The 26192-nt window shown below is 53.6% G+C and overlaps 10 protein-coding genes across 10 annotated transcripts, besides 1 other annotated feature; 5 read left to right on the forward strand and 5 right to left on the reverse strand.

Moving 5' to 3' along the window:
* Positions 1–1973: 1973 nt before the first annotated feature.
* PODANS_6_11740 (uncharacterized protein) lies at positions 1974–3930 on the forward strand (the record flags this gene model as incomplete). The annotated part of the gene is made up of 3 exons (XM_001906814.1): positions 1974–2351; positions 2437–3031; positions 3095–3930. 3 exons carry the CDS (start codon positions 1974–1976, stop codon positions 3928–3930), a joined length of 1809 nt encoding a protein of 602 aa, XP_001906849.1.
* A 2139-nt stretch (positions 3931–6069) lies between these two features.
* PODANS_6_11750 (uncharacterized protein) lies at positions 6070–7347 on the forward strand (the record flags this gene model as incomplete). Its single annotated transcript, XM_001906815.1, has 1 exon — positions 6070–7347. One exon carries the CDS (start codon positions 6070–6072, stop codon positions 7345–7347), a length of 1278 nt encoding a protein of 425 aa, XP_001906850.1.
* A 1627-nt stretch (positions 7348–8974) lies between these two features.
* On the forward strand, positions 8975–10090 carry PODANS_6_11760 (uncharacterized protein; the record flags this gene model as incomplete). Its single annotated transcript, XM_001906816.1, has 2 exons — positions 8975–9388; positions 9446–10090. The coding sequence occupies 2 exons, from the start codon at positions 8975–8977 to the stop codon at positions 10088–10090; spliced, it is 1059 nt and encodes a 352-aa protein (XP_001906851.1).
* Positions 10091–11880: 1790 nt separating this feature from the next.
* Positions 11881–14411, reverse strand: PODANS_6_11770 (uncharacterized protein; the record flags this gene model as incomplete). The annotated part of the gene is made up of 3 exons (XM_001906817.1): positions 11881–12140; positions 12202–14082; positions 14150–14411. The coding sequence occupies 3 exons, from the start codon at positions 14409–14411 to the stop codon at positions 11881–11883; spliced, it is 2403 nt and encodes an 800-aa protein (XP_001906852.1).
* Positions 14412–15004: 593 nt separating this feature from the next.
* On the reverse strand, positions 15005–16310 carry PODANS_6_11780 (uncharacterized protein; the record flags this gene model as incomplete). The annotated part of the gene is made up of 3 exons (XM_001906818.1): positions 15005–15444; positions 15509–16133; positions 16212–16310. 3 exons carry the CDS (start codon positions 16308–16310, stop codon positions 15005–15007), a joined length of 1164 nt encoding a protein of 387 aa, XP_001906853.1.
* A 598-nt stretch (positions 16311–16908) lies between these two features.
* Positions 16909–17656, reverse strand: PODANS_6_11790 (uncharacterized protein; the record flags this gene model as incomplete). Its single annotated transcript, XM_001906819.1, has 3 exons — positions 16909–17303; positions 17404–17564; positions 17637–17656. 3 exons carry the CDS (start codon positions 17654–17656, stop codon positions 16909–16911), a joined length of 576 nt encoding a protein of 191 aa, XP_001906854.1.
* A 1505-nt stretch (positions 17657–19161) lies between these two features.
* Positions 19162–19695, forward strand: PODANS_6_11800 (uncharacterized protein; the record flags this gene model as incomplete). The annotated part of the gene is made up of 1 exon (XM_001906820.1): positions 19162–19695. The coding sequence occupies one exon, from the start codon at positions 19162–19164 to the stop codon at positions 19693–19695; it is 534 nt and encodes a 177-aa protein (XP_001906855.1).
* Positions 19293–19435: a sequence feature (Similar to M26649. 1/1-332_RF00012_Small_nucleolar_RNA_U3 (Yass: E=1.2e-07);~snoRNA).
* Positions 19696–19723: 28 nt separating the features above from the next.
* On the reverse strand, positions 19724–20845 carry PODANS_6_11810 (uncharacterized protein; the record flags this gene model as incomplete). The annotated part of the gene is made up of 1 exon (XM_001906821.1): positions 19724–20845. One exon carries the CDS (start codon positions 20843–20845, stop codon positions 19724–19726), a length of 1122 nt encoding a protein of 373 aa, XP_001906856.1.
* A 1149-nt stretch (positions 20846–21994) lies between these two features.
* PODANS_6_11820 (uncharacterized protein) lies at positions 21995–23325 on the reverse strand (the record flags this gene model as incomplete). The annotated part of the gene is made up of 2 exons (XM_001906822.1): positions 21995–22547; positions 22610–23325. 2 exons carry the CDS (start codon positions 23323–23325, stop codon positions 21995–21997), a joined length of 1269 nt encoding a protein of 422 aa, XP_001906857.1.
* Positions 23326–24385: 1060 nt separating this feature from the next.
* On the forward strand, positions 24386–26192 carry PODANS_6_11830 (uncharacterized protein; the record flags this gene model as incomplete). The annotated part of the gene is made up of 2 exons (XM_001906823.1): positions 24386–25616; positions 25714–26192. Coding segments are annotated over 2 exons (1710 nt in total), but the record flags the coding sequence as incomplete, so codon positions are not given.

Genomic DNA, 26192 nt, shown 5'->3' on the forward strand with positions numbered 1-26192 from the left:
AGCTGTATCAGAGCATCGACACCACTACCTACACCACGTTAGAATCTAGATACTCGGCGCTGAAAGAACAAAGAGTCAAAGTCTTCTTTCAAGAAAACACTTAGGAATTGTCTTTGACAGCGGCGGCAGGCACTAATACAATGCTATTTTCGGATGGCCAGTCGCAGACACAAGGTTACTTGCAACCATGTGTGTGACGATGGCCTCTCGGCCGCCATCTGGCTCAGTCCCTGACAGGGTGGCAGCTTGCAAAGTGAACCCACGTCACGGTGAGATGAGATGAGGTCACAACGGCCAGAGGTGTCAGTCGGCGGTGGTCGGCATCAGGGTCGTGTTGGCGAGATTAGGAGAGCAGGCGTCGGCTTGCACAGTAGATCCAAGCGTCGGGATACACTGTAGACGATACCCACAAGCAACACTGCGGGACCCTTCCGAGATGACGACTCCAGCGGCCCCGCAAGCAACGGCCAGCGCTAGAATCAGGAGAAAAGGGGTTCTTTTATTCTGCCGGGTTCAGCTCCGAGATCAGCCCCCTTGTTGAGTGTTGACAGGCACACAGGGGAGAAAGAGGACGGGAGGGAGTCGGTCGGCGTGGGAGGCATCATGTGACGGCCATGGATGCCCCGGGCATAAAACATCGAGGATAGGAGGCACGCCCATACAGGCTCTCGACCAGTGGAAGGGCTTTGTTGCCTTGCATCCAATGACGAGCACTGGGGAGCCAATGGCAGGGCCACAAAACGCTCTGACAGAAGCATCCATCCATTCAGGACCCGGGCGGCAGAACCTGGAACTTGACGGCGGGGAGGGCGGCAAGGCACATCTTGTACGAGAGAAAGAAGCAACAAAAAATGGCGACGGGAGTGGATAGAGATGGGCATCTGGCATGGGGGGGAAAGAGAAGACAATCTGAATGAATCCAACCTGGAAGGGGGGAAAATGAAGAAGGTGCAAGCCATGGGGACGAGCTTGCGCTTGGCACGCTGGATGTGGTGGGGCCATAAAAAGGCGGGATGATTGTATCCATTCTCGCTCCCTCCCGCTGGCCTGGTCTCTTCACCCTTTTTAGCCTCTTGGGACTATTTTGTGGCCGACTGCCTCCCCACCCTTCTGGATCGCCTGTTTTTTGCATTCACCGCCACAGAAAAAGAGGTCCCCAGCAACAGCGTCCGAGTTGACTTTTCTGACAAGCGCAGCTGCCACCATCTCGGGTCGCCTCTCCATCTCTTCCTCCAACCCAATCCGCCGCTCTCCAATCTTTTTTCGGTTTGGTCAACCCAGCGAAACCTACGACTACCACCGCCAGCAGACGACGTGATGACATAGACCTTTCCCGTTCCCTTTTTTCTTCGAGTTACGCTTCCACTGCTGTCGCCGTCTTCTTGCCCCGTCTGTTGTCGTCTGTCTCTGTTCCACTTTTGCCTCTCTAGGTGCCTCTGTCTCTGATCTAGCCCTGCTCGCTGCTGTCTGGCTGTCTGTCCGCTATTCCGCTGCTGCCCGCCGCACTGTGGGGTTTTTGAGAGAGAGGGAGAGGGAGACCAGACGAAAGTGGGTGAGAGAGAGCGATTTGCTTTTCACGAGTTTTTTCCCCCCCCTCCCATCGTCCCGACGGACGATCGAGTCTTTACCATCACCTCGCCCGTGTCATTGCGAACCACAAAATCACCGCCCAAAACCACACCAAAAACTCCACCTGCAAAACTCTGCAGCCTTTTTGGCTTTTCGGTCTTCGGCTATCCCCTTCTTCACCCTTCGCATCGTCCGTCGAGCGAACCGATCCGATCGACCGCCCCGAGCCACGCTGGGTCTCTCGACTCGCAGTGTCAGAGCCCGACGCTGTCCCATTCCCATCGTGTGCCGCATGAGGCCGAGCCTCGATCCCGCTGTCTCGCAAACGTCACCTTTTCCCAAGCTTGGCTTCTGTCTTGCTGGATCTTCGCGCTAACTGTCGCGATTGCTAGTCTTCGGGCAAAATGAGCGAACAGTCGGGCTACTACAGCGGCTATGCGCAGCAGCCAACACGGTCCTCCCCCATCTCGTCCAGGACGGGCTTCAACACCGTCTCCGGACTCCCAAGCGCCATGCGACCTCAGCAGCGCCACCAGATAGACTCCTTCACCCAGGGGTCTGCCTCTCTATTTCCTGCCGAGGACCGCTTCAACCCCTACGAAAGCAACTCTTTCAGACAACAGCAACAACAACACAGAGCACCACCAACACCAGGCTTCCCGACCGACAACTATATTGGCAATGCCCAGGCATGGGCGTACAACGGTGCCAACACGGTGAACGGAGCAATGGGCGACAGCAGGCTTCGGCCGAGTGCCTCTCGCAGAGCAGCTCTGCCCACGGTTCGTCCAACTCACCAGCCACATCTCGCACGCGCAGCTAGATATTGTGATCTTTTTTACTGACTTTGCTTTTTTGTTTCCACAGGAATGGACCATGAGCGGCGAGCAAGGTCTGGGGAGTCAGGCCCTCAACACCCCTTCAACACAGTATTCGGCCATGGCCAACTTTAACAACCAGAGCATGGGGATGATTAGTGGTGATGGCTATGGCTCCGAGCGGCATGGCTTTGCGAATGGCATGTACGACCCTCGTCACGATGCCAAGTCCATGTCTAGCGACCTGATTCCGACCGCCATTGTCATCAAGAACATCCCGTTCAATGTTCGCAAGGAAATGCTCACATCCATCATGTCGGACCTGGGACTACCCCAGCCATATGCCTTCAACTACCACTTTGACAACGGCATTTTCCGGGGACTGGCCTTTGCCAACTTCCAGAGCCCTCTCGACACACAGACTGTCATTGAGCAGCTGAACGGATACGAGGTTCAGGGCCGCAAGCTGAGAGTCGAATACAAGAAGATGCTGCCAGAGCACGAAAGGGAGAGGATCGAACGCGAGAAGCGGGAGAAGAGAGGCCAGTTAGAGGAGCAGCACCAGCCCCTAACACTGCAACACCAGTCCTCGATGCACTCTCTAAATGCCGCCCACAGCACCCGATCCCGCACTTCGCCGCTGCGTAAGTCCACGACAAAATCAACAATGAAGCTCTCGGCATCAGCTAACCCAGCATCCATTGCAGGGGATGTGGACCTCAACAATCCAGACACTCTGCAGTTCTACACGGAGCTTACCCTGTTCCGCAACGATCCCAACCGTGAAATCCTGGTTTTCCCCTCTACCATTACACCGCATCAGCGCCGAACCGTCCACATTCTCGCGCACAATATGGGGTTGGAGCATCGCTCGGTTGGCGAGGGGCCGCAGAGACAGTTGCACGTTCTCAAAGAGTCCGCGCCACCTGCGTCCCTCGTGCACAACCTGCCGGGTGTGTCGGCCGATGCCCACCGCCGTGGTCTGAGCCGTGCTGCTACCATCGACTTTGCTGAGACCCGGAACAGTGGACCAGGCCACTATGCCACCATGGGCCGCTCTAGCCGTCATGGCCCGACATTGGAGCTTCCGGACAGCCCAGATGGTGGGTTAAATGCGCTCCGCGGCGTCAAGTCGTTTGCCGACCTGCGTTCGTACACGCCCAGCCCTTCCCTGTCCTCAACAGGGTTTCCTCAAGCTGGCAGTGTAGCTCAGTACGGAGAGTACAGCGCCAATCTTGCCGGTCAGAACAGCTCATTGACCACACCCACGACTCCGGGTACCAACTCCAACAATGATCCCTCCATGTTGATCCCGGACCTCAGTGGCATGACATTGAGCGAGAACTTTGGCAGCAACAGACTGCGCCCTCGGGACGCACCTGGCGCCATCGGCAGCCAGCGGCCCGTGATGAACGGGTCCAGCACCCGCAGCATTCCCGAACGTCAGCCACTGGGCCCAAATGGAGATTGGGGTGAAGGCATGGCCGGTTTTGCTGCCCGCGGCCGGGCCAATGGCCACATGCAACGGGGAAGCGGTACGTGATCTTTGCTGGCCAGCTCTTTGAACACCACATTGACTAACTTTTTATTGCAGAGTCTTCAGATACCGCGGTGCGTTCGGCAACCACTTCCGCGGCCAGGTTCCAATAGGAGCGGAATCGTGCACCTGCCAGTTGTGTGTATGTTCGGCGTGCTGATCTGGAACGAGCCAACCGGGCGTCGTATCCCTCCGGCTTGCCCCCACAGCAGAGCCGACCGCAGGCCCAACAATTACCTCACATTCGCTATCCTTCCCATTTTCTTCCTGGGCCGCCGCTTCAGGATGGTCAGAGAGTTTTCGTGTTTCCACCCTCGCCTCCCCTTTACTGATGGCATTGGAAGAAAACGATTAAGCAAAGTTCGTGTGGGTTGAATAGCTGCCACGGCTGTTGGATTAAAATAACTTGTTGGAATACGGACGGATGGGCGCCATCATTGCGACCTGCAACACACCAAAGCAAAACAGCAAAACAAAAAAAAAGACAACTATCCGCATCTACACATACACTCGCAACAACCGCACAGAGTCACTTCTTCGCCCTTGCTGCCTCCGCCGAGCATACGCCTTGTAATATTGTTTCAGAAGCACGTCTTCGGCCCTTCCAAGACTCTGGTTTTCCTCTTTTTTTCCCTCGACCTCCCTCAACTGTCCATGGTTCGTACCCAAGCTCCATGATGATTGGCGACGTTGTCGCTCCTTCGAGCCTTTGTGCTATGCTCTCCCGATAATGAACGACGATGGAAATACGAAAAGAGACGGGAAAATGAACGAATTGGGTATACAGAGAAGACTTTATACACCTCATCTGGGCGACCAATTTTGTGCCAATCTTTTGATTGGCATTAGGCAAACCTCCGCAAGGCAGCATTCCAGGATTACTTTTTCTTTGAGCTGCCTTGGTTCCTTGGACGCCCACCAAGGCTTTTCCCCTGACGCAAAGCGTCCTGGGTTTGCCCCACCAACCACTTGTTTTATGAATGTTATGGTTGTTACGACGTCACGTCCTAGATGGCTACGGCAAAGCTACACCACCCCTTTGCTTGGTGGGCAGGGCACTTGACTACTTGTTTCGACTCAATGTGCGGCCCGCCAAGAAGAGCACAAAACCGGTGCTATGGCATACGAAAAAGCAAAAGGAACTCATCTAATAGACGGCACACTCAGGTGTGACTATCCACGCCCCTTTTTCTACCCTTTTTTGATGCATATAGGTGTGTCCCTGACAATGGACACGACATTGCATATGTCAGCATGATGTGGTGACCAGATGGTGATGAGCGCCGGTGGGGGGATGGTGGCGCACAAATCTTCTACAGGTTGTCGTTGAAAATAACAAAAGTTTGACTTGGGCCATGTTATTTCAGCAAAGCTGCATTTGGGTTCCTGTTACTGTTGGTTTGACTTATTCGGTCTACTTTAATATATGTCTTTTGCCTCGATGTTTCTTTTCTCGTGGTTTGCGTTTGTCTTTGGTTTGGGTGGGCTGCTGCGAGAAAGACGATTCAAGAACGCACTTCAAGGGCTCTATGATCACACTATCCTTCCACCAGCGACAAACTTTTCTGGGCATGATATAATGGGTGGTGATGACGGTTGCTGATGGGACCGGGGCACGAATGAATTTGGCTGTCGCAGTTCAAGCCAAGAGACATGAAAATGGGGGCAAAAAAAGGGAACGGGATCACAAGCAAGAATGATGTGTATGGTTATGAAGTATGAGTACTTCTATTTGCTGGGAGCGAGATATTGGCGGCTTGGCTTATTTCCATCATTCTCATCAAATATGCGGATACCTTCACTCTTGGTGTTGGAGTCCTTGTGTAGATAGACCGTTGTGAGTTCTCCAATTGTTGAGGCGTCGGGCAATTACCGGGCCAGTCACCTAATATGAGGTTGGCTGTTCCTTTTTCTCTCTACATTGCTATCACGTGAAGGGTTTTTCAACAAAATGTAGAGACTGCCATCTACTCAGCAAGGGGATGTTCAAAGAAGGTTGGACCACTAATGTCACGGTTAACAAGCCTTGAAATTCGGTAGCCTTGAAAGCTTGGCAATGAGCTTTTAAACATTAGTAGGAGGAGGCCTTGGGGGCAGAATACTCGTTGATTGACTTCAAATATATACCATAAGGTAAAGACCAATATGTCTCGACATGGTCAAGGCCCTTCTTATTTTTCGATGCAGTTCCTCGTGTTATGTCTGGGAAAGTGGGTCGGTCCCACATATAAGGGGGTGTCTTGCAAACATTCCCCTCTTTCGAGTCACGACATATCCTCACTCACACACATGCTCGCTCAAAAAATGGATTCGCCACTCCGCCACGAACTCAATCTCGCACTTGGCCTAGCTCGCCAAGCTGCCTTGATCAGCCGGACCGTCTTATCTGAGTTCCTTCTCACTCACCAGAAAAGCGAGGTTGATTCGGTAACAAAAAGCGACTTCAGCCCCGTTACTGTGGCCGACTTTGCCATTCAGGCCCTTCTGGCTGGCACCCTCAGTAAGGCATTCCCCGACGATGGGCTAGTGGGTGAGGAATCGGCAGACGAGCTGAGGAAAGACCCTCGACTGCTGCAAAAGGTTGCGGCCGTGTTAAAAGTCGTAAAAGGCTGGGAGGCAAGAGACGAGAATCATGTGTGTGATGTCATTGACCTCTGCAAAGGCGAGGGGAAGGGAAGGACGTGGGTATTTGATCCCATTGATGGCACCAAGACATTCCTCAAGGGACAGCAATATGCCATCAATATTGCCTTGTTGGCAGAAGGGGAAGGTTGGCGGGGCAGGGAGGAAGTCATGAGTGTGGTGGCTTGTCCGCTCTTGGACTGGACGCTGGGAGCCATGGGGGGGGCAACGGTGATAAATGACGCGTCTGTGGACAAAACAAGGAAAGGGGCAGTGATTTACTGTGTCAAAGGCCATGGGGTTTTCGTCGAACCATTGTTCAACAAGACAGACGACGAAAAGCCGAGACGGGTCCCTCAACATGCAGGCCAAGTCACGGCAATCGAGGAACTGAAGAGTGTGACCTGCTGGCAGAGTCTAGACTCGGGAGTTGACACGATGCATGAAAGGGTAGCTGAAAGACTGGGCATGGACTTTCCGGGGAACGACCTTCTCGGATGGGTAAATCGATGGGTGTGCCTTGCGCTTGGCCTAGCAAACACCACGATATGGGTATACAAAAAGAGAGAGAGAAAGGCAAAAATATGGGATCATGCGGGTGCCATGCTTCTTTTTAAGGAGGTTGGTGGCAAAATTACGGATGTGGATGGGAAAGATATCGATTTGACCCAGGGGAGGCTGTTGAGCCAAAATTTCGGCTTCCTGGCGGCACCACAAAGGGTTCATGGATTGGTGTTGGCAGCAGTGAAAGAGGCCATGAGGGAAAGAGAAAATCTTAACACGGTGAGCGGATCTACCTGATGCTGGCTTCTGCTGGTTTCCAGGCAAACGTTTCTTCATGATTCTAGCTGCATACATTTCGTCAACTGATCGGCAGTCATCATAACTCAGTAGTTTATGAGCAAGAGTAAATGGAACTAGAACTGGTCCCCGAATCTTCCAGTAGCAACTTTGCCACGTGGGAGAAAGTGTTGACTGCTCGCTTACACGGACAGTCTTCCGGCGAGACTAGGACGTGAGTCTGACAAACTGTGAGACATTAAATCAAAAGCCACGTGGGGAATTCAAAGACTTGGGCACCGAGCTCATTGTGCAAAGAGCGACTCGGGACCCAGAACCCAGCGACCAGCCGTTGGGTCCGCAGTAACAGTGGCGGTCTATCCATCTCTTCGAGTATGAATGTCATACCCAGCTTGGGCTCATTTGCATATATCACTGGGGTTCCATAGAAGTCTAGATGGCTGTGGAGTTTGCCCTCGAGAATTGACAACTTGGTGCCGTGGCAGTGCCTGGGTAACTAATATCCCCACATTGGCAACAGACAAAACACAGAGAACAAAGCGGCAGTTTCTTTTCTTTCCTGTTGAACCAGCGAAATGCCCAGAATCTCGATGAGGAGGATGGCAGGCCATCCTCCTGCACCTCGGTTTTCCCGGATGGCCTGGTCGGAAGAAACCGAAGATTGAGTAGCACCGGCATCCAGACAAACCCCCCAAAGGATAAAACTCAAGGGAAGGAAGAGAACGTGGCTTGTGGGGCAGAACATGGAAGGGTGTGACTGCTCGGTTGTCGGTTGACAGCGACTTGCCGCCTCGCCCGCCGCAGCACATGGCATATATACATACCATGTGTTTGATTACTTGACGCCAGGAAGGCCCGAAGCGGCCCAGAACAGACGAGAAAATGAACGAATGGGACAAGTTTCCCCGCACCCCAGAAAATGGTGCCCACCCCCTTTTCCCTATCATCTCCATGTTTACCCCAGATGTATTTCACGTTATATTCCCAAACCCCATTTAGAAATGTTTGGTTCTGTCCTCCCATACGTCACTTGTCTGGTTCTTAATGTACCCAACACCAAGCGAGGGCGGCTGCGTGTGAGCAGCGTGACCTTGGATAATCAACGTGGGAGAAGGGGGGCGGCTGCACCTGATTTTACCCGGCTGTATACAGAGCCTTCACAAACAACAAGACATCAATTCCGGAGCTCCGGCAATTGTGGACGAATACGGCAAGGGGTCCAATAACAGCTCGAATCTTTCTCCACCAATCACTCATATTATACCCAAATGATCAGAGAACATAGAACAAGTTCTGTAGTATCGGCAGTTAGTACTTACCGGGAGCCTGAAAGGGTTGGAAGAGACTCTACCCGGTCGAGACGGGGCCATCGACGCCATCGTGCCCAAAGCAGGCAAACAGACATGGCTGGAAATCAGAAATAAAAGAGTCCCAGCCGGCCTTACTTTGGCTGGAAAGCCTCTCCTCTCCTTTTCTCGTCACCGACGAATACTACTTTTCATTCTCCTCCAGGAGCGTAAGACCTTCCTCTGGTTGAGCCTCGCAAGAGATCAAGCCGCCACCCGCACCCAACGACAAGACACTAGCACACAAGGGGGACAGATCAAAGGATCAACAAAGGGACAATATGCATTCGTGGTCTACCCTCACCGCGGCCTTTGCGCTGCTGGCCAATGGAGTTGCCGCTCAGAACATGTTGCGGTTCGCCTGCTCCCAGCTCGTTGTCGACCGTGTCGATCCTCTCGTCAACCCCGGCGTCCGCTACACTCCCCATCTTCACCAGATCGTTGGTGGTAACTCCTTCAACCTGACTATGGAGCCAGTCGAGTATGACTTGGTCAAGAGATCGACCTGCACATCCTGCTCGTTCCCCCAGGATCTGTCCAACTACTGGACGGCCGTCATGTTTTTCAAGCACAAGAACGGATCGTATCACCGCGTTCCCCAAGTCGGCAACGGCGGTCCCCAGGGTCAGCTCATCAACAAGGGTGGTCTCGACATCTACTACATTCCCAGCGGCAAGACCACCGCCTTCAGACCTGTACGTTCTGTGCTCGTGGGCCCAGGGATTTGTATCACTGACAAGACTGGCATCTAGGGCTTCCGCATGCTTGCCGGTAACGCGGCCAACACCGAGGACAGCAAGGTTTCCAAGGCCAACATCTGCCATCGCTGCTGGACATCGACCAACGAGGGCAACTTCATCGGCGGTGCTCCCTGCACTGGCTCTGATACCGTCGGCATCCCTCAGGAGCCGCGCTGCAAGATGATCCGCCAGACCATCATCTTCCCCCACTGCTGGGACGGCAAGAACCTTGACACCCCCGACCACAAGTCCCACGTCGCCTACGGCCAGGGCTCTGGTGCCACTGGCGGCGGCGCCTGCCCATCCAGCCACCCCGTCAAGCTTCCTCAGCTCATGTACGAGCTGATGTGGAACGTGACCAACTTCAGTGATAAGAACATGTGGCCCACCTCGGGCCCTGCCTTTGTCTACAGCATGAACCTCGGCGGATCTGCCGCTCACGGTGACTACGTCTTCGGCTGGGAAGGCGACACTCTTCAGCGTGCCATGGACAAGGGCTGCAACCTCAACCGTGCTTGCCCTGCTGCTGGTCTTACTTACCAGCCTCCCGAGGTTTACAACGCTTGCAACATCAAGCAGCAGGCTCCCGAGCCCGTCGACGGCTGTAAGTTTTCATCCCCACCCCCTTCACAAACGTCTGAGAGAGATGAATGCTAATGATATCATCAACCAGGGCTCAAGGCCATGCCGATGGGCGATGTCGCCATCAAGGCTTAATCTCACGCAATGACAGCGATTTCCTAGTGTTCAAGAGAACAGGACCAAGACCATGGACTTGTTTGAAAACTCTACATGTTCATCATTTGAAAAGAGTGGTCTGGTTGAGTGGTTGAGCACGCCAGGCAGAGTGGAGTCGGCATCAGTTTACACAAACATAGTATTACTTTTATTCCCCCTCCTCACTCGTCTTGTCATTTGTGATGAATCATTCCTTGCCCTGATGTGCCCCATTGTGTGTAGTTTGATTACATGTACCGCCGGAATTTGAGCCTGGCTCATTCCAGAATATCTGTGTGTTCATCGATTTAAATTTTTCAAGTCAGTAGCTGGTCGTGACTTGACCCACCAGTAATGTCGACAGGACCAGGGGACAGCCCAAATCTTCGCTTTGCCCACATTGTGTTCATGCGGCGAGCATGATGCCATGGTCGAAAAGTGCCAAGCAACCAGTTTAATCTATATAAACACGGTGCTGATGTCTTCCTTCCTAAGCTGGAAAAGCTGAACTGGGAGGTTCGGTAGCTATTTCTGCGAGCGATGGACATTGAGCTCCCTTATATTTCCTTTGACTTTGTCAGGTCTTTCACATGCTTCAGTCAGGAGATGCTCCTTGTCTCCTTTCTTCAGACACTGGCCCAAGACGCCAGGCATCAAGGTCTTTTGCCTAAATTTGCTCGATTAGTTTTGCCCGCAAGCCAGAACGGTAAAAGCCCCCAACCATGAACGAAGATCGCCCCAATTCATGTCGATCCGACTTGACTCTGCTCTCCGAAATGGAAACATTGGTAGATACCGGGGTTTGCAATGGAATGTGAAGTTTTGGTCTTACCTCAATCAACATTGCACCCGTGCAGGTGTGATGCCATCCACCGTCATGAAACGTGGCAACCACGTGCTGCTCAAGCATGTATGTATAAGAAAGAAACAGGTTTCCCTTCTATAGCAGCAGAGTAGCCCAGCTGGATGTTCACTTTGTATATCTTTGACCCACACATTGTCAACGCTTGCCGCCAAACCTCCCAGCAACATCCATGGTGTCTTCAAATCTACAGCAGGGGTAAACAATAGGATAGGGGGAAATGGGGAATGCATTTCTCTCCTTCTGTACTAACCCATCGTTTCATGACCAGAGACAAACCAGCCGATGCACCTTTTCTGTCGCTTATCGTACAATCACATCTCCATGAAGAACAGAGTACAATGATCGTGGTAAATGTTTACAACGCGCCTCCGCTGCCGCTAACTGTTAGGGGGTGACCCTCGCTGTTCTTCTTTCTTCTCTACTAACTTAAGAGATATTCCAAGCCAATTATTCTCAATGCTTGGTTGAGTGATTATTCATGCTTTGCAAAAGAAAGGAAAACAAGAAAAAAAGAGAGAACTCCCGCCACATTGTCGAGACAACAACGCCCTTTTTCGCCGTGAACTAAACCAAACTCCTGGTATCTTCTGTGAACCCCAGCAAAAACACTCAATGGTAACAGCAAAAGAGCGACTGATCCCTCACATCAAGGGCGTGATCCATCCAAGAAGCGGCGAAATGACGAGGTGGCTGGCGTGCCAAAGAGGCTTGAGCTTGGTGGTCTGGGGGATGGCGGGGGCAGATCACGGGTGTGGCGAGGCACCGTCACTCCCAGCGCATTATATTGGGCGTGGACGGTAGCATTGTGTCGACCCTCTGACCTCGAAAGTCTCTGGTCGTGGCCGCGACGGTACATCTGCTGGTTCTACCGCGCAAACACCTTGACCACACCGTCGCCGCCGCCACTCACAACCCAGCGGCCGTCCTGACTCCACACGACAGAGCAAACGCCCTCACCGCGCATCACCCTATGGCTCGTAATTTCTTGTGTGCAGGAACGTGTTTCCAAGGACCAGAACCGCAGGGAGCCGTCATGACCGGCGCTCACTAACTCCCGACCGTCGGGGCTGAGGGAGAGACCGGAGATGGAAGCGGGATGGGCAACCATATTGTAGGTGCACTGACCTGGGTGACTGGGTTAGCAAGGGAAAATGGCCAAGGCGCTGGTGGCCGTTGTGAAACTTACCGCTATTGGCGTCGAAGAATCTCACATAGCAATCTTCGTGTCCTGAAATGATGACACCCTCCACACCCGATCCAGCCATAGCGCGCCCACCTCCTGTTGGTCCGCCGCCGCCGCTCTCCTCCTCGCCCAAGCCTTGGGGCTGATCAAGCCCAACGACCGTGGCCACCACCGCGTTGACACTGGTAGCGATGGTTCCATCATAGGTTTCTAGACTGGCCATGGTCCCAGTGGGCTCTCCGGTCCGGGTGTCGTAAACGATGATGGCAGCATCCGAGTAACTCACCACAAATGTCTCTCCGTTGGGGCTCAGGGGTGTGATCTTGGTTGGACTGGCCTTGCCATCGGGACGGGGGATGGAGTGTATCAGCGAGTAGTGGAAGGGGGAGTTGGAGGCGGTTGTCGGCTGGGGCGAGTTCGGGAAACTGGAGCCGGAACTCATCGAGTTGCCTCGTGTGCGACCGCCAGGACCCCTCCGTCCCGTGCTGGGCTGCGGTGAGGTGAGCTGAGGTGGTGCACTGACTGCCCACAGCTTGACCGTACCATCAGCTGAGCCTGAGACGAGGAGGATGCGGTCCGGTGAGCCATGGGTAGTGCTTTGGCCAAAGATGGAGCCAAGGTTGGCGGGAAGTACGCAGAGGGCCCAGACAGCATCCGCATGCGCATCCATAGTGGCTTTGGGGTCGACACGTCCTCTTTCCCACACTCGGATGGTGGCATCCTGACCTCCCGAAAAGATCCATCCATCGCCTTGCGCACGCCCGCCCGTAGAGAAGTTGGGCGATGGTGACCACGATGTCAGAGAGAGAACAGCATTACTGTGACCGCGGTGTGTGAAATCGGCAGTCACGTCGAGGTCGCCGACACCAGCGCCGGGATGCCCCGGATGACGATCCGGGATGTGGAATCGCTTGATCGTCCCGTCGTCTCCGGCGGTGCAGATCTCGGGCTCGCCAGGACTCCCGCCTCCAGAAAAGATCACAGTACGAACGGTGTCCAGGTGGCCTCTCAGTCCAAACTTGAGCTTGAAGTTGGTGTTTTCTGTTTTCTGGCTCATAGAGTTCAGCGAAAGCTCGTGGTCCGCACTTCTCCTCCGGCCCATGGAGCTCGAACTCTTTCTTCTATGAGACAGAGCACCGCGGTTGGGGGATTTCGGGATGTTTTCAGCGGCGGGAAACACATCGGTATCCGGTCGGTTGGGAGACGCCTGATGAGGCTGCTGCTGTTGTTGTTGTTGTTGTGGTGGTGGTGGTGGTGGCGGGTTGGGGGCAGTGGGATCGGGAAAGTTGCTATCATTAAAATCCCAACTGTCTGACTCGAGCCCGCCGCGCTTCTCGGAAGGCTCTCCTCTGTCCTCCGCTCGATTGGGGTGCTTGGGCTGCAAGGCCGGCTCCTGGCCCGATTCCGCCGGAGGCTTTGCGTGGATAGGTATCTGGCCAGTCCATTCGCCAGCATTCCCATACATGGCCGATGACTGCTCGGCATTTGATGTACGCATCATGGGGGCAGACTGTAAATCAAATTGCTTGACGGGATAGTTGCTTGGACCAGGTGCGCCCTGACCACGGTGGGCTAGAGGCGCCGCGTTTCTAGCTTGGTGGGCCAGAAGCTCACGAACGTGAGCCTGTTGCTGCTGTTGTGAAAGTCCCTGCTGTTGGTAAACCGGGTCCATAACTTGCTGACCAAACGCATCGGTTTCCCGCAAGTCTTCCATCACAGGAAGGGGGGGCGAGTCTCTCGGCGGCATGGGATTAGCAGGTGTAACCATGAGGTAGGTAAATTCAGCCTGGCACTGGTCAAGGAAGGTCCTCAGCTCGTTGCGCTGGTTCTCTTCATCGGCGAGGTCGGCTGCGAGCGTGCTGGGCACCGTGGGGTCACCTGAAGCTGCATCGCCAGCCTGTGTCAGCCATTCCGCAAGAATAAGATGCCAGCAGACGTGCCATAGACTTACGAGCAAGCTTCTCCTTCAGTAAAGCAGCCCGATCTAGAGGTTTGGGCTGTGAGGGGTCGACACCCTCCTTTGACTGTGCCAACTGCTGCTTGACCTTCTTTTCCAAAATGGAAACATATTTCTTCAAGGTGTTCTGGGTCGCGTCGGCTCTCCTGGCCTGGCCCTCGAGACCAGCTATCCTGCTCTTCATCTCCTGCCTCTCGATTTCCCAGGCATTGCGATCGCGTTCGTGTCGGTGCCATTCGGTCTGCAGAAAGCGCATAACACCTGCGGCAGCGGTTAGCAAGCAACCATCACATCAGGAGGGAGTTGGTGAGAAAGGCATGCGGACCTTGCAGTGTGTACTCAGTGGCAGGGGGATGATTAGAGCCCATCATGCCTCCGACTTCGTGCGCGCCCATGCCACTCCCTCCATTGGTGCCCATGGTGGCAGCAGAGCGAGCGAACCACGAGATGCCGTGACTGCGGGCGAAGAAGCGGTGGAGGTGAGAGTCGAAGAGAGATGGAGGTATTAATTAGCTAGCTGTCCATATAACAAAAGCACTAGTCGGTACAAAGAATCGGTTCTGTCTTGCTGATACTGTTTGTCGCCTGTGCCTGGCTGGCTCCAAGTTGGTGCGATGGTCGCTGGCTGGTTGGTTGGCCAGAAGTCAACGACACACGGGCCACTGCCTCTCCCGCTGAGGGAGCTCGACTGGCTCCACAAGGGTGCCGTGGGATTGGACCAATCAGAGGCTGCTATTTTGTGCTATGCAACTGCTGTATGTGTATAACTTCCATCTGTGGGACTGTTGATTTCGACAATGTCTCCCATGTTCTTTCTGTCTTATCATACATAGAGAGAGAGTACAGGCGTCAAAACTCCATTACCTCCACCTGTGACCCGCAAGTCAAACATGTCTTGACCGTCATCCCCTCCGCATTCTCCACGGTCCTCCCCCACTCATGGGCATGTTTCCCTCGATCCCCAATCGCATCTCCAAACCTGGCTGCTTTTCCAGGGCCCGAGCCCGAGCCGCTGCTGTCCCCTTTGGCATTGTTCCTCCTGAAAGCCTCGGTCCTGGTCTTGCGCTTCAGGTCCAACAGCTTTTCTTTAAACTTGGCCTCCTTCCTCCTTTTTTTATCTTGCTCTCGCTTCTCGAATTCGGCGTCGAGTGCCTCTGCTGAGCCCCATTTCTGGTTGATGGCATACTCCTCGACCTGGTATCGTAGAAACAGCATCATGTCATGCCAGTGTGACTTGTGGGGATTTGGCCTGGACAGGTGCGGTAGCAGCTCGGGATCTCTCAGCTCGGCTTCGCAGGAACATCATGTTAGCAGCACAACACCATGATCAGGACACCCCTGAGATGGACTCACGATCCGTCAACAAGTAATCCTCTTTGCACTCCGTCTTGGTTAACAAGCTGTACTTTTCGGGAAACTTTTGCTTGCACCCGTTGCAGACAGCACATCCAAACACTTCTTCCCAGACAAAGTCGATCTCGACAGTCTTGCATTCCCTGCATCGTTTTCTCGTCTTTTCATCTGCTAGCACACTCAGCCCGGGCTCGAAAGGCCCCGACTTGTTTCTCTGCAGTTTCTTGATCAGCTGCAACCTTTCCCACTCGGCAGCAGTCATATTCGCCGGCTTCTGCTCCGCCTCGGGCTTGCCTGGTACGCCGGCAGACATGCTCTTGTTCCAAGGGTCATCTTCGATGCTCAGGAAGCCGCCCTTTGTATCTGTCATGGCGCTAAAGTTGTAGTCGACATATTTCGTAAATTTGCGCGAGACTGGCTGCAGGCCCTCTCCCTCCTTGGCCGGACTCGTACGCGCATCCCGGTTTGTGGCCGGCACTTCGGCTCGCGATATCGACCCGTATGGCCGTTTCTTCCCAGCCGGGGCGGCGGTTGTCGTTGATCCATCTGTCTGTTGTACATCGGAGGCACGGAGCTCGGCGTCGCGCTGCTCACGAATGGCTTTGGCGCGCAAGCGGTTTTCTTCCTGCAATCAGCGCGCGAGGTGAGCATCCATGGCAGTACCTTAATATCACTCGGAATTGCGGAGATGGAAATAACCTACGATGCGACGGGTGATTTCAGGTGTTGGTGGAGATTGTGGCCGTCTGGGGATGGTTGTGGTTGTCGCAGCCTCTCTTGGTGGGGTTGCTGGCCTATCCATGGCGAACAAAAATGTGGTTTGGTGTTCTTCGGGAGCCGTTGCTGTTTCGATTGATCATGTCGTTATCTAATAGCAGGTAGAGAAATGGTGTCTGCTCTTGATCATGGAAGCATCGTGTTGAGGTGAGAGCAACCTGCCTGAGCTGGAAGCTGGGGGATGCTCAAAGCGACGCAAGGACCGCCACCGACCACTCCCATCGGCGGGATGGCTATGACGCGTAGTAGGTTGCTGCGTGGGACGGGACTGGCCACCACCCCCAAATACTTCAGGTCCGTTAATTACTCGACAATTTTTACACACAGGACGATGGGACACTCCATGCACTGAACACAGAATATCCATAGAAAGCCGTAGAAACAACCATGAGCAAAGTCGATTGACGAACGCACTTGATTATTGAAAAGCAAAACCAAGAACACCACGCCCCCCTCCGCTAATAATTACTGATCCAGCCGACCCGCCATCCATTTCCCCCCCAAAAAAATCTATCACAACGAGGCGCCCCCCGCAAGGGGACTTTCTTATCAAGAAAACCCCGCCAAAGCGCGCGCAGCCAACGGGACCCATCCATCCAGGACCATACATTTTGTAAAGTACTCTACTCCTCCTTGGCACCACCACGGCCGGCACGTTCGGCCGACTCGACAGCCTTCTTGTCGCTCTGGGCAGAGCCGTTCTGGAGACCGCTCATGAAGCCGGCAGCCTGCTTGAATGGGCGCTTGAGATCACCAGATGCGGGCTGGCCCCAGACGTGGATCTTGGTGAGGTTGGCCTCGAGGGCGCCCTTGAGAGGGATGATGCTCTGGATGAGGAGGGGATTGGTGTATTTGAAGTACAGGTGCATCACACCCATCATCAGGACACCCATCATCTGGGAGCGCATCAAGTTCTTGAGCTGGGCGAGGTCGTAGGCCTGGACCGTAGTGGTGACGAGCTTGCCCTCCTCGCTGGAGCCCATTGGCGCGGGTTCGACATACTTGAGCGTGGTAAGATCTGTAGAAAACAAGGACGCAGGTTAGCCTGGGTCTCGCGGAGGCGCAACACGGAGAGGACGGGGAGGACGGGGAGGAACGGAGAAGACGGGGCGACGCACCCTTCTTCTTATTGATGGTGTTCTGGATGTAGAGGTAGATGCTCAGAATGATCAGGTTGCTGGCAATGTAGCCGGCGCGGCAGAGGTTGAGAACAGACTCGTCTTCGAAGGGAATCTTCTTGGCGACCTGCATCATCCCGAGGATGATGATCAGGTTGGTGCTGGAAAGCAACAGGTTAGCTGGCAGAACGAAACAATGGGCGCAGGGCCGGCGCCGGTGCGACGGTGCCTACATTTGTGGACTGAGACCCATTGTGACAGATGTGATTGCGTATGGAGATGCGCAGTGCAAGTTTGTCGGTTCCAGCGAGCGGTTATGGATGCTTGGAAGTGAGCGTGGACAGGCGATCCGGCCAGATTTTATTTCTCTGATGTCTCCAATCCAGAAACCCGTCTCAGCTCCGTGGCCACTCGCACGGATCCACTGCCAGTGCCCATGGCTTGGCATCCAACAAGACCAGGAGCGTGTTTGCAATGATAACCAACTAGATACCTAATTATTCATTTCATCGACCAAGAGTCTTTGGGGAAATCTCTCTTGTATTTCGCATCAGTTATGGCTACCTCTCTTTGCCTTCTCGAGCTCGAACTACGGAATCATGACAGGGGAAGGCCCCCGAATCATCTCGGAATAGAAAATTCAGTATATAGATAGCTTGAGAATACACCCTCCGTAGTCCGCCAAGCTCCAAATAGAACCTCCCGCCTTTCACACTGTGGTGACCTCCAGACCCACTCCAGTGTCTCCCAGACCGTGGGGACATGTCGCTTGCAACGCTCTGGGTTTCGGCAGAGCAACCGTTATCTCGCTCCATTCTTCCGCCACGAGCCAACCTCAACAACACTTAAGCTTTTCTGCATACCGGTGTACACCCACGTCGTCGTTCACAACCATGTTATGGTTAATCCTCTTTTCTGCGCAGTCTCGATGTCACCTTGCCAATGGGGGTAGCTGTCTGATGACAGCTGCATGTGGCGACCTGCAACTCTTCAACACACCTTTGGATATGCTATGGGACACAGAGATGGTTCTGAAAGGCCTCTCTCGCCTTCTCAGACGGGCAGATACCTCAACTAGCTTTACTGATGGATAGCATGGGCGTTTGAGAGTATCTGTTTACTTACAAGAATGTCGACCATATCACCTACCTCTACCAGAGCACTCCTTCACAGTGATCGCACCTCTTCGTTTGCCTCCCATTTTCACTTAACGGCACCTCCAGCACGTTCGACATAGCTTACCTGCCAGATCTTTCCCGTGATAGCCAGAGGTAGTGTGCAAGTCAGTTTTGCCATTCCTAAGATTCCAACTGGGCCGTGAGAATATATAACTCAGCCGGTGGAATTCCTTCCGAATACACCATGCCAATCATCCCCAGACATACAATTCTTCCGTTCAACCAGCAGCAACGTTCAATGCTCAATCTCCGTATCACGCGGATTATCTGGCAGCATCAATCGACATATTTAAAGTCCTCTGCCTATCCACCCGATCGCGACGACATGACGACCTACCATACCTACAACTTTAACCTCTCCTGGTATGAACAATCTTTCCCCAAAGATTACGCAGCTCCAATACCTTTCAGTGATCCACAGAAGTTAGGGGGTTGGCATGTGTGGTAGACACTGTAGACAATAATTCTCGCTCACCAAGCATGATTTGTCTCAAATAAGTCAACATTCAATCCAACACATGGCATGACTTTCTTCCTCGCGTCCTGAGCAAGCCCAGGGGCACAATGAAAAAAGAGAAAGATGGCCGGTCAGACTTCCATCGACACCCACCCCGTTCAAGCGCCCGAAGGCAAGACCTCGAGAAATCGGGGTACAGATCATCGCCACTCTCTATACAGCCGCAGCACAAAGGCCAGCGACCGCCACCTTTGCAGGCAGGTCGAGAGTAAAAAAAGGCTCCTCACTGTTGGGCGCCGAGGATATCGTTCATCAACCCGGGTGGGATCTGTGGCTCCTTTAGGGAACACAAAAGAGGACGACTACTATAGAAATGATTCTCTGAAGTATTGTCGACATGAGGAAAAAAAGAAAAAGAAAAACCGAAATGGAGGGAGGAGAGCACTCAATTTATACCCATCACCGGTGGCCAGTGCACGCATGCAAATTTGCACTCGCTCGCACAGACCATTCTCTCCACCCTGCAAAAATCCAGGCATCAAGTGGGACAGAATGGACCGCAAACCGTTTTGCCGACTCAGACCGCCAAAATTTCTCGCGCTGGAGAAGAGTTTTCCAATTTTTGCACATGACAACGCTCAATATGGCATCATTTGAATTTCGTTGGACTCGGCATCTCAGCAATCTATTCCCGATACAAGCCCTCCTCTTCAATCCACCACTTTACTCCGTCACTAACCATCTTATCCAACCTCTCCCTGTTGCCCTCCCTGGCAGCATCCCGTGCATAGGTACTACTGACCACCTCAGTCCCCGCCTCTCTTCCCTCGACCATCTCGATCCTCTCCGCCCATTCCTTGCTCCCGCCTATCTTGCCCAGTCCATGACCTCCCCCCTCTTCCCCGTCATCACCCTGTACCAGGTCTTGCAGATACTTCAGCTGCTCGTCCCTCCCACCCCACTCATCATCTGTCCGCATCGTCACCCTCAGCCTCGCCCTTTGAAACAATGGCCCAAGAGCCTTTTGCATAGGCGTCCTGGGCTTCTCTTGCTTGTTCTCCGCTGCTGTCGGCACACTCGTGTCCAGCGGCGTACCAGGCGGAGGGGCCGCCACCGGGCCGTAATATTTTGGATTGAACACCCGTATCAACGTGTCATAGCCCACCAACATGACCTGCCCCATCTTGACCTCTGGTGCACCCCGTTGGTAAAACCCGACCTGGTCAATCGCCTCGCTCTTCTCGTGGAAGAATGGCAAGGTTGATAGCCCAATGTCGACATCGATTGCTGTGTTGGCTTGCTGCTGTAGCCAGGCCTGGACATCTTGTGCAAAAGCCCACATCAATCCAAGGCGTTGATGAAAAGGGGCAGGTTTGGGCGCTTTGTCAGCGTTGTTGATTGAGAGCAACAATAGCAGCCTAGTTGTCTGGGCTCTGCCGCCTACATCCACGGCATTTTCCACGTTGTGGTTCGTGGTTGTTGGTGGCCGGCCCTCAGAGAGAATAGCGGATGTGGCCATCCGCAGGTGAGCCCGTGTTGGGGGGTTGAAGGACGAATCGAGGATAATCAGGGTGCGTGGTCTAGCCCGAGGGGGGAGGGGGCTTGGGATTGCAGGTTGGTCATCCTTCTGGCTTGTACCGACAGGTTGCCGTGATACTGTGCAGATAACTTCGAGCTTCGAGGAGGTGGCTTTGAACGAGGTGAGTGCTTGGGAGAAGAAAGCTGTCAGGACGCGGGCCGAAGCCGATACTCGCGGACGCATGGGTTGGTAACCAGCCTCTAGGGGCTCGCCAGGTGAAGAGGACATAGCCTGGCACGCTCTGCCTTAAGTAACGGCTCTCTGATGCTCACAGAGCTCTCATGCGGTTGCTATCGAGGTACGGATGATGACACAGCCAATGCAAGTGTGACTTCCTGCTTGTGCAGCGGGGGTGGGGTAGTGGGGGGGAACGGGGTTTATGGGCCGCTTGCTTTTTCTTATGTGCGAGAAAACCAGATCGTGAGAACCTCAACCCCAGATATCTGTTGTCGTTTCCTCCAAGTCCGCCTCTTCTTGTGCTTGTGATGTTTTCGGCGTTTGCTTGCTGATTACTAGGCCACGATGAGCAGGGTCACAATGCAAGGCTGGACAGCGTCTCAAGCACAAGTAGGGAAAGACTGAACAGTCTTTCCCTAATCACCATCAGCATGCCCCCCCAGGTTTGGCTTGTTACAGGCAGCACTGCTGGCATCAGTTGAGCTTTTGTGCAAGAGATCGCCGCGAGAGAAGACAAAGTCATCGCCACGGGCCATAACACCATCTCACGCATTGGGCATCGCCAGTCTGAGAATGTCGCGCTGTTGGACCTCGACGCGACCGCCTCCTTGTCCGAGACCCAATTCGACACCTCCCAGGCTGTGTCCATTTATGGCCACATTGATGTTCTTATCAGCGCGGTGGCTCAGGGACGCAGAAGTACAACCCCATGGCTGCTAAGAAACTGTTCCATTCTTAGGGACCGGATGTAGAATAGGCCTCGAAAGATGGATCAGAAGTCATTCAGGCTTTGCAGGCCGTCGTTGATGCATGGTCGTCCAAAAGTCCAGTGAAATGCGTGGCGGTCCTCCTGCTGTTTATTTCACATCGGTGCAAACGGAAGCGGAGACAGGTAAATGCAGAGTCCTTTCTATACCTATCAAGAGTGACTTCAAGAATATATACCATTTCCAGTTATTGGCTATTAGTACCGCCGACAGGGCCATCGCGTTCATCCATCACCACAAGGAAAACCTGACATGCCACACGTCAGCCGGGTACCTTATCTAGCATCCATGCTTGCACAACCCAATGACCCTGAATTTTGTCGACCACCAAACGCCATATACATGCAAAAATCCTCCAGCCGCCAATACTCATACAACGTACCTCCTTAAATGCAATAGAGGCAGCAGGTGGTGTTGGTAACAAACAAATCCTTCAGCGAATCTCAGGCTCCCGCATAAAGTCGGGGAAGTTTGAGAAGCTCCCATCCCCAGAAGGCGGATGTTGGTCAAAAGAATCAAGAAGCTCCTGGAGAGTCTTTTCCTCGTCCACGGTCAAGCTTTGCAGTGTGGCTCGGTTGGAAGGGTGTGAGGCAAGGTTGATGGTGGGTTCCCGGGGCACGTCTTCTAGCGCCGCTCCCCCCACCAAGTTCTCATCCAGGCCGTAAATCTTGATGCCACGGATGTGAGTGTCTTTGCCATTTTGGTGGTTTTCTTTGACGTGCATCTGCACCACCCAGCAACACAACGAGTGTCCATCATAGCCGCCGCCAGCATCGCTGATGGGAACGTCTTGCCAACCCACGGGGTTCACCAGAGGCATCTCGGCAAACTGAATCAGATCATGAGGGCTTGTCCCGGCATAGAAGACAATATTGGTAGGCGTATAAGACTCGTCTTGGCTATAATCCACGTAGAACCGGATGGCACGGATCTCAACACGGCGCACAAAATGCATCGTGAGAAGGTGAGGCTGTTGGCCGTCCGATCTACAAGACCAGTCAGCAACCGCCGGCGACACAGAGTCTTCGATGAAGGGCGTTTCACTTACTGCCAGTACTTGTCTGTATCGTCGCTCAAGAGCTCGGTAACTCCATTTCCGGGCTTGTGGCTGCTGACTCCAAAATGCGCAAGGTTGTTGATCTCCTTCAATCCGAGAGCAGTGGGGTCAAATGGGGGTTCCTGAGGCTGGTCGGAACCGTCCTGCTCCTGCCCGTCGTCAAAGTCGTCTTCATCCATGTATTCCTCGCTGTAGTAGGTGTCGTCATCGCGAGGCTCTCTATAGCCATAGGCGTCGGGGTCGTCGTCCTCCGGCGCCGGCTCATCTTGGTCCAAATCTCCCTCTGGCCCATCCTCTAGCTCCTCTTCAAACTGGCCCCGAGCCTCTTGAACTGCCACCTCGTGGTCTTGAGTTCGGTAGTGCTCCATACCGACCTCCTCAGCTTCCGCAAGTGGCTCCTGGCGAGACGGGGTGACAGGAGACAGAAACTGGGGCTGTTGGTGCGTGTAACCTGGGGCCTGGGTAACTTCGGCCGAGGCTGCGGGTGAGCTGCCCTGATAGTTAGTCAATACCACCACCTCATTCATGTCGTAAATTCCACGTTGCACTCCGGTCAAAACAGCAAGCTTGTTCTCTTGCTCTAGGACGATGGGGCGGCGCTTGATGGGACCGTGACGAGAGAGACAGAGGTCGTGGTTTGAGTCCAGCTCTCCCAGCACACGTCGCTTCTGCTGAACTACAACCCGACGAGGTCGATTTTGAATCATGGCGACGGCCTGATGGGGGTTGTATGACTCTCGTCGCCAGGAAGCTGGAGGGAAAGGAGGTTTGAGGAGGCGTGGATTGGATGAAAGACGGTGGGTGATGAACGAGAGAAATAAAAAGATGGCAGAAGAGAAGAGGCCCTTCGCTGCGGATTTGGGCACCAAGAAAAAACAGCAGTGGAGGATGAAAAGAAGAAAAGAAGGGAAGGAGGGGCAAGAAGCGAGGGGCGAGGGGACGCAGTGAGCAAAAGATCCAGGAAAGGAAGTGGGAAGGTGATGGCGGAGGGCATGTTGGAGGAGAGCAGTGGATGAAAGCTGCGAGCGCCGCGACGGGGGCAAATTCTGAGTATAAAAAATTAGGGTAATCGTTGGGAAAGTCGGCGGTTGAGGTGCTTTTTCATAGGATGAGTTGACTTACACTGGAAAATAGGGGGGCCCCTTTGATGTTATTCCGATGCGAAGACAGTTCTCGCGGCTCTACCAACGACGGGAACAGCTGTCAGAGAAGGTTGTTCGACCACGCGCTGAAATAGACGGGTATGACGGGTGTTAGAGTTCCGAGTTGGCGCATCTGCCATCATCCCTTTGAGAAACTCGGCTTCAACCAAGAGCATACTATCATGGCTTGGAGAGAGTTGGTCTGCATCCCTGTCGATAATACAAACACACAGTTTGGAAAGATGGAGAGGTGCGTTGTACCTTTCAAGCCCCACCTCATCAATAGTGGGGCAGCAGAACTCGTGACTGCGCGTGCGGTGGTCGTGTTTCCCGCTTTCCTTTACGCGACTCTTTAACCTCAAGCTCCACTGGACTTTGACACTGAACCCCAAAATCTTTACCGCGTTGACAACGACAGCAACGATAATAACAGGACCGCACTACTTTTCCAGTATCCTCTCCAATTCTCCCCGGTGTTTTCTATCCTGCAATTTCTAAAGCCCCCTTGTCTGGCTGGCAGTGACTGTTTCTCGAAATGCCACAAGCTCCAGGTGGGTCACCATGGTCTCCTTCTGTTCCTGTCCCAAGGCCCAGTCGGTGCTAATAGTAGTCCACCGCACCTCCAACAGAAGAGGACACTATCCGCATACTGGTGTCGACCGACAATCATGTGGGCTATGCAGAGCGGGATCCAATCCGGAAAGATGATAGCTGGCGGACCTTCGATGAGATCATGCAGATAGCGAAAGGCCAGGACGTTGACATGGTTCTTCTTGGCGGCGACCTCTTCCATGACAACAAGCCATCTCGAAAGTCCATGTATCAAGTCATACAATCTCTGCGGAAAAACTGTCTGGGCATGAAGCCCTGTGAGCTGGAGTTTCTGAGTGATCCGCAAGAGGTTTTCGGTGCATCAACCGACTGCGTCAACTACCAGGACCCCGACATCAACATCTCCATTCCAGTCTTCTCTATCCATGGAAATCATGACGACCCCAGTGGCGATGGTCACTACTGTTCGCTCGATCTTCTACAGGCTGCCGGGCTCGTCAACTACTTTGGCCGTGTGCCCGAGGCGGACAACATCCACGTCAAGCCGGTTCTCCTGCGAAAGGGAGAGACTAAACTGGCCCTCTATGGGCTAAGCAATGTTCGTGATGAGCGGATGCACAGGACATTCCGAGACAACAAGGTTCACTTTTATCGGCCAGGCCAGCAGAGGAACGACTTCTTCAACCTATTGACCCTTCATCAAAACCACTACGCCCACACACCAACCAGCTACGTATCAGAGAACATGCTACCCGAGTTTATGGACCTTGTCATCTGGGGCCACGAACACGAATGCTTGGTGGATCCCATAAAGAACGATATCACCAATTTCCATGTCATCCAACCCGGTTCCTCCATAGCCACCTCTCTTGTGGAGGGCGAGGCGGTAACAAAGAAGGTTGCAATTCTCAACATAACCGGCAGACGTTTCACGGTAGACAAAATTCCCCTGAAAACGGTCCGGCCATTCGTCACCAGGGAGGTTGTGCTGGCGGAAGACAAACGATTCAAGGGGCTCGAGAAGAAACAGGACAACCGCCAAGAAGTCACCAAACGCCTGATGACAATTGTTGAAGAGATGATTGAGCAAGCTAATGCCCTGTGGGAGTCCACCCACGGCGGTGATGCTGCCGAGGATGAGGAGACGCCTCTTCCCCTGATACGACTCAAAGTGGAATATACCGCTCCGGAAGGCTCCAAGTTTGACGTGGAAAACCCCCAGCGCTTCTCCAACAGGTTTGCCAGCAGGGTGGCCAATCAGAACGACGTCGTGTACTTTTACCGAAAGAAGACAGCAGTCACAAGTGAGTGGAGGACACAAGAAGAGCGGCCGTGCAAGAAGCTAACCAAGCGCAGGGAAAATTCCCAACGACTCAAAGGAGCTGCGAGAAGGCGTTGCAGAAGCCCTGGAATCGGTCGATACCATCAAGGTCGACACTCTTGTGCAGGAATACTTTGCCCAGCAGTCTTTGAAGATTCTGCCACAAGCTCCTTTTGGAGATGCTGTCAACCAGTTCGTCAACAAAGATGACAAGCATGCTGTGGAGATGTTTCTGCTCGAGTCACTCTCCACGCAGGTCAAGGGGCTGCTGCAGCTCGATGACGAAAAGGTGACGGACGACTTGGAGGCACAAATCGAGGAATACAGGAAAGTCATGGAGAAAGATTTTGTCATCGGCCAGCACAAACAAGCACAACGCAAGAGGAGGTTCAAGCCCAAGCCCAATGGCTGGGATTCCGATGTGGATGGCCACTGGCATGCCCAGCCGGAAGCGCTTGAAGAGCTGGTGGCATCTCCACCACAGGCAACTTCCAAGAGCCGAGGCGGTGCTCGCCCAACCTCTGGCGTTGTCTTCAGTGGTGAGAACGAGGACATGTTG

Source organism: Podospora anserina, chromosome 6, assembly GCF_000226545.1.
Source record: "Podospora anserina S mat+ genomic DNA chromosome 6, supercontig 1".
In the NCBI taxonomy this organism is placed as follows: domain Eukaryota; kingdom Fungi; phylum Ascomycota; class Sordariomycetes; order Sordariales; family Podosporaceae; genus Podospora; species Podospora anserina.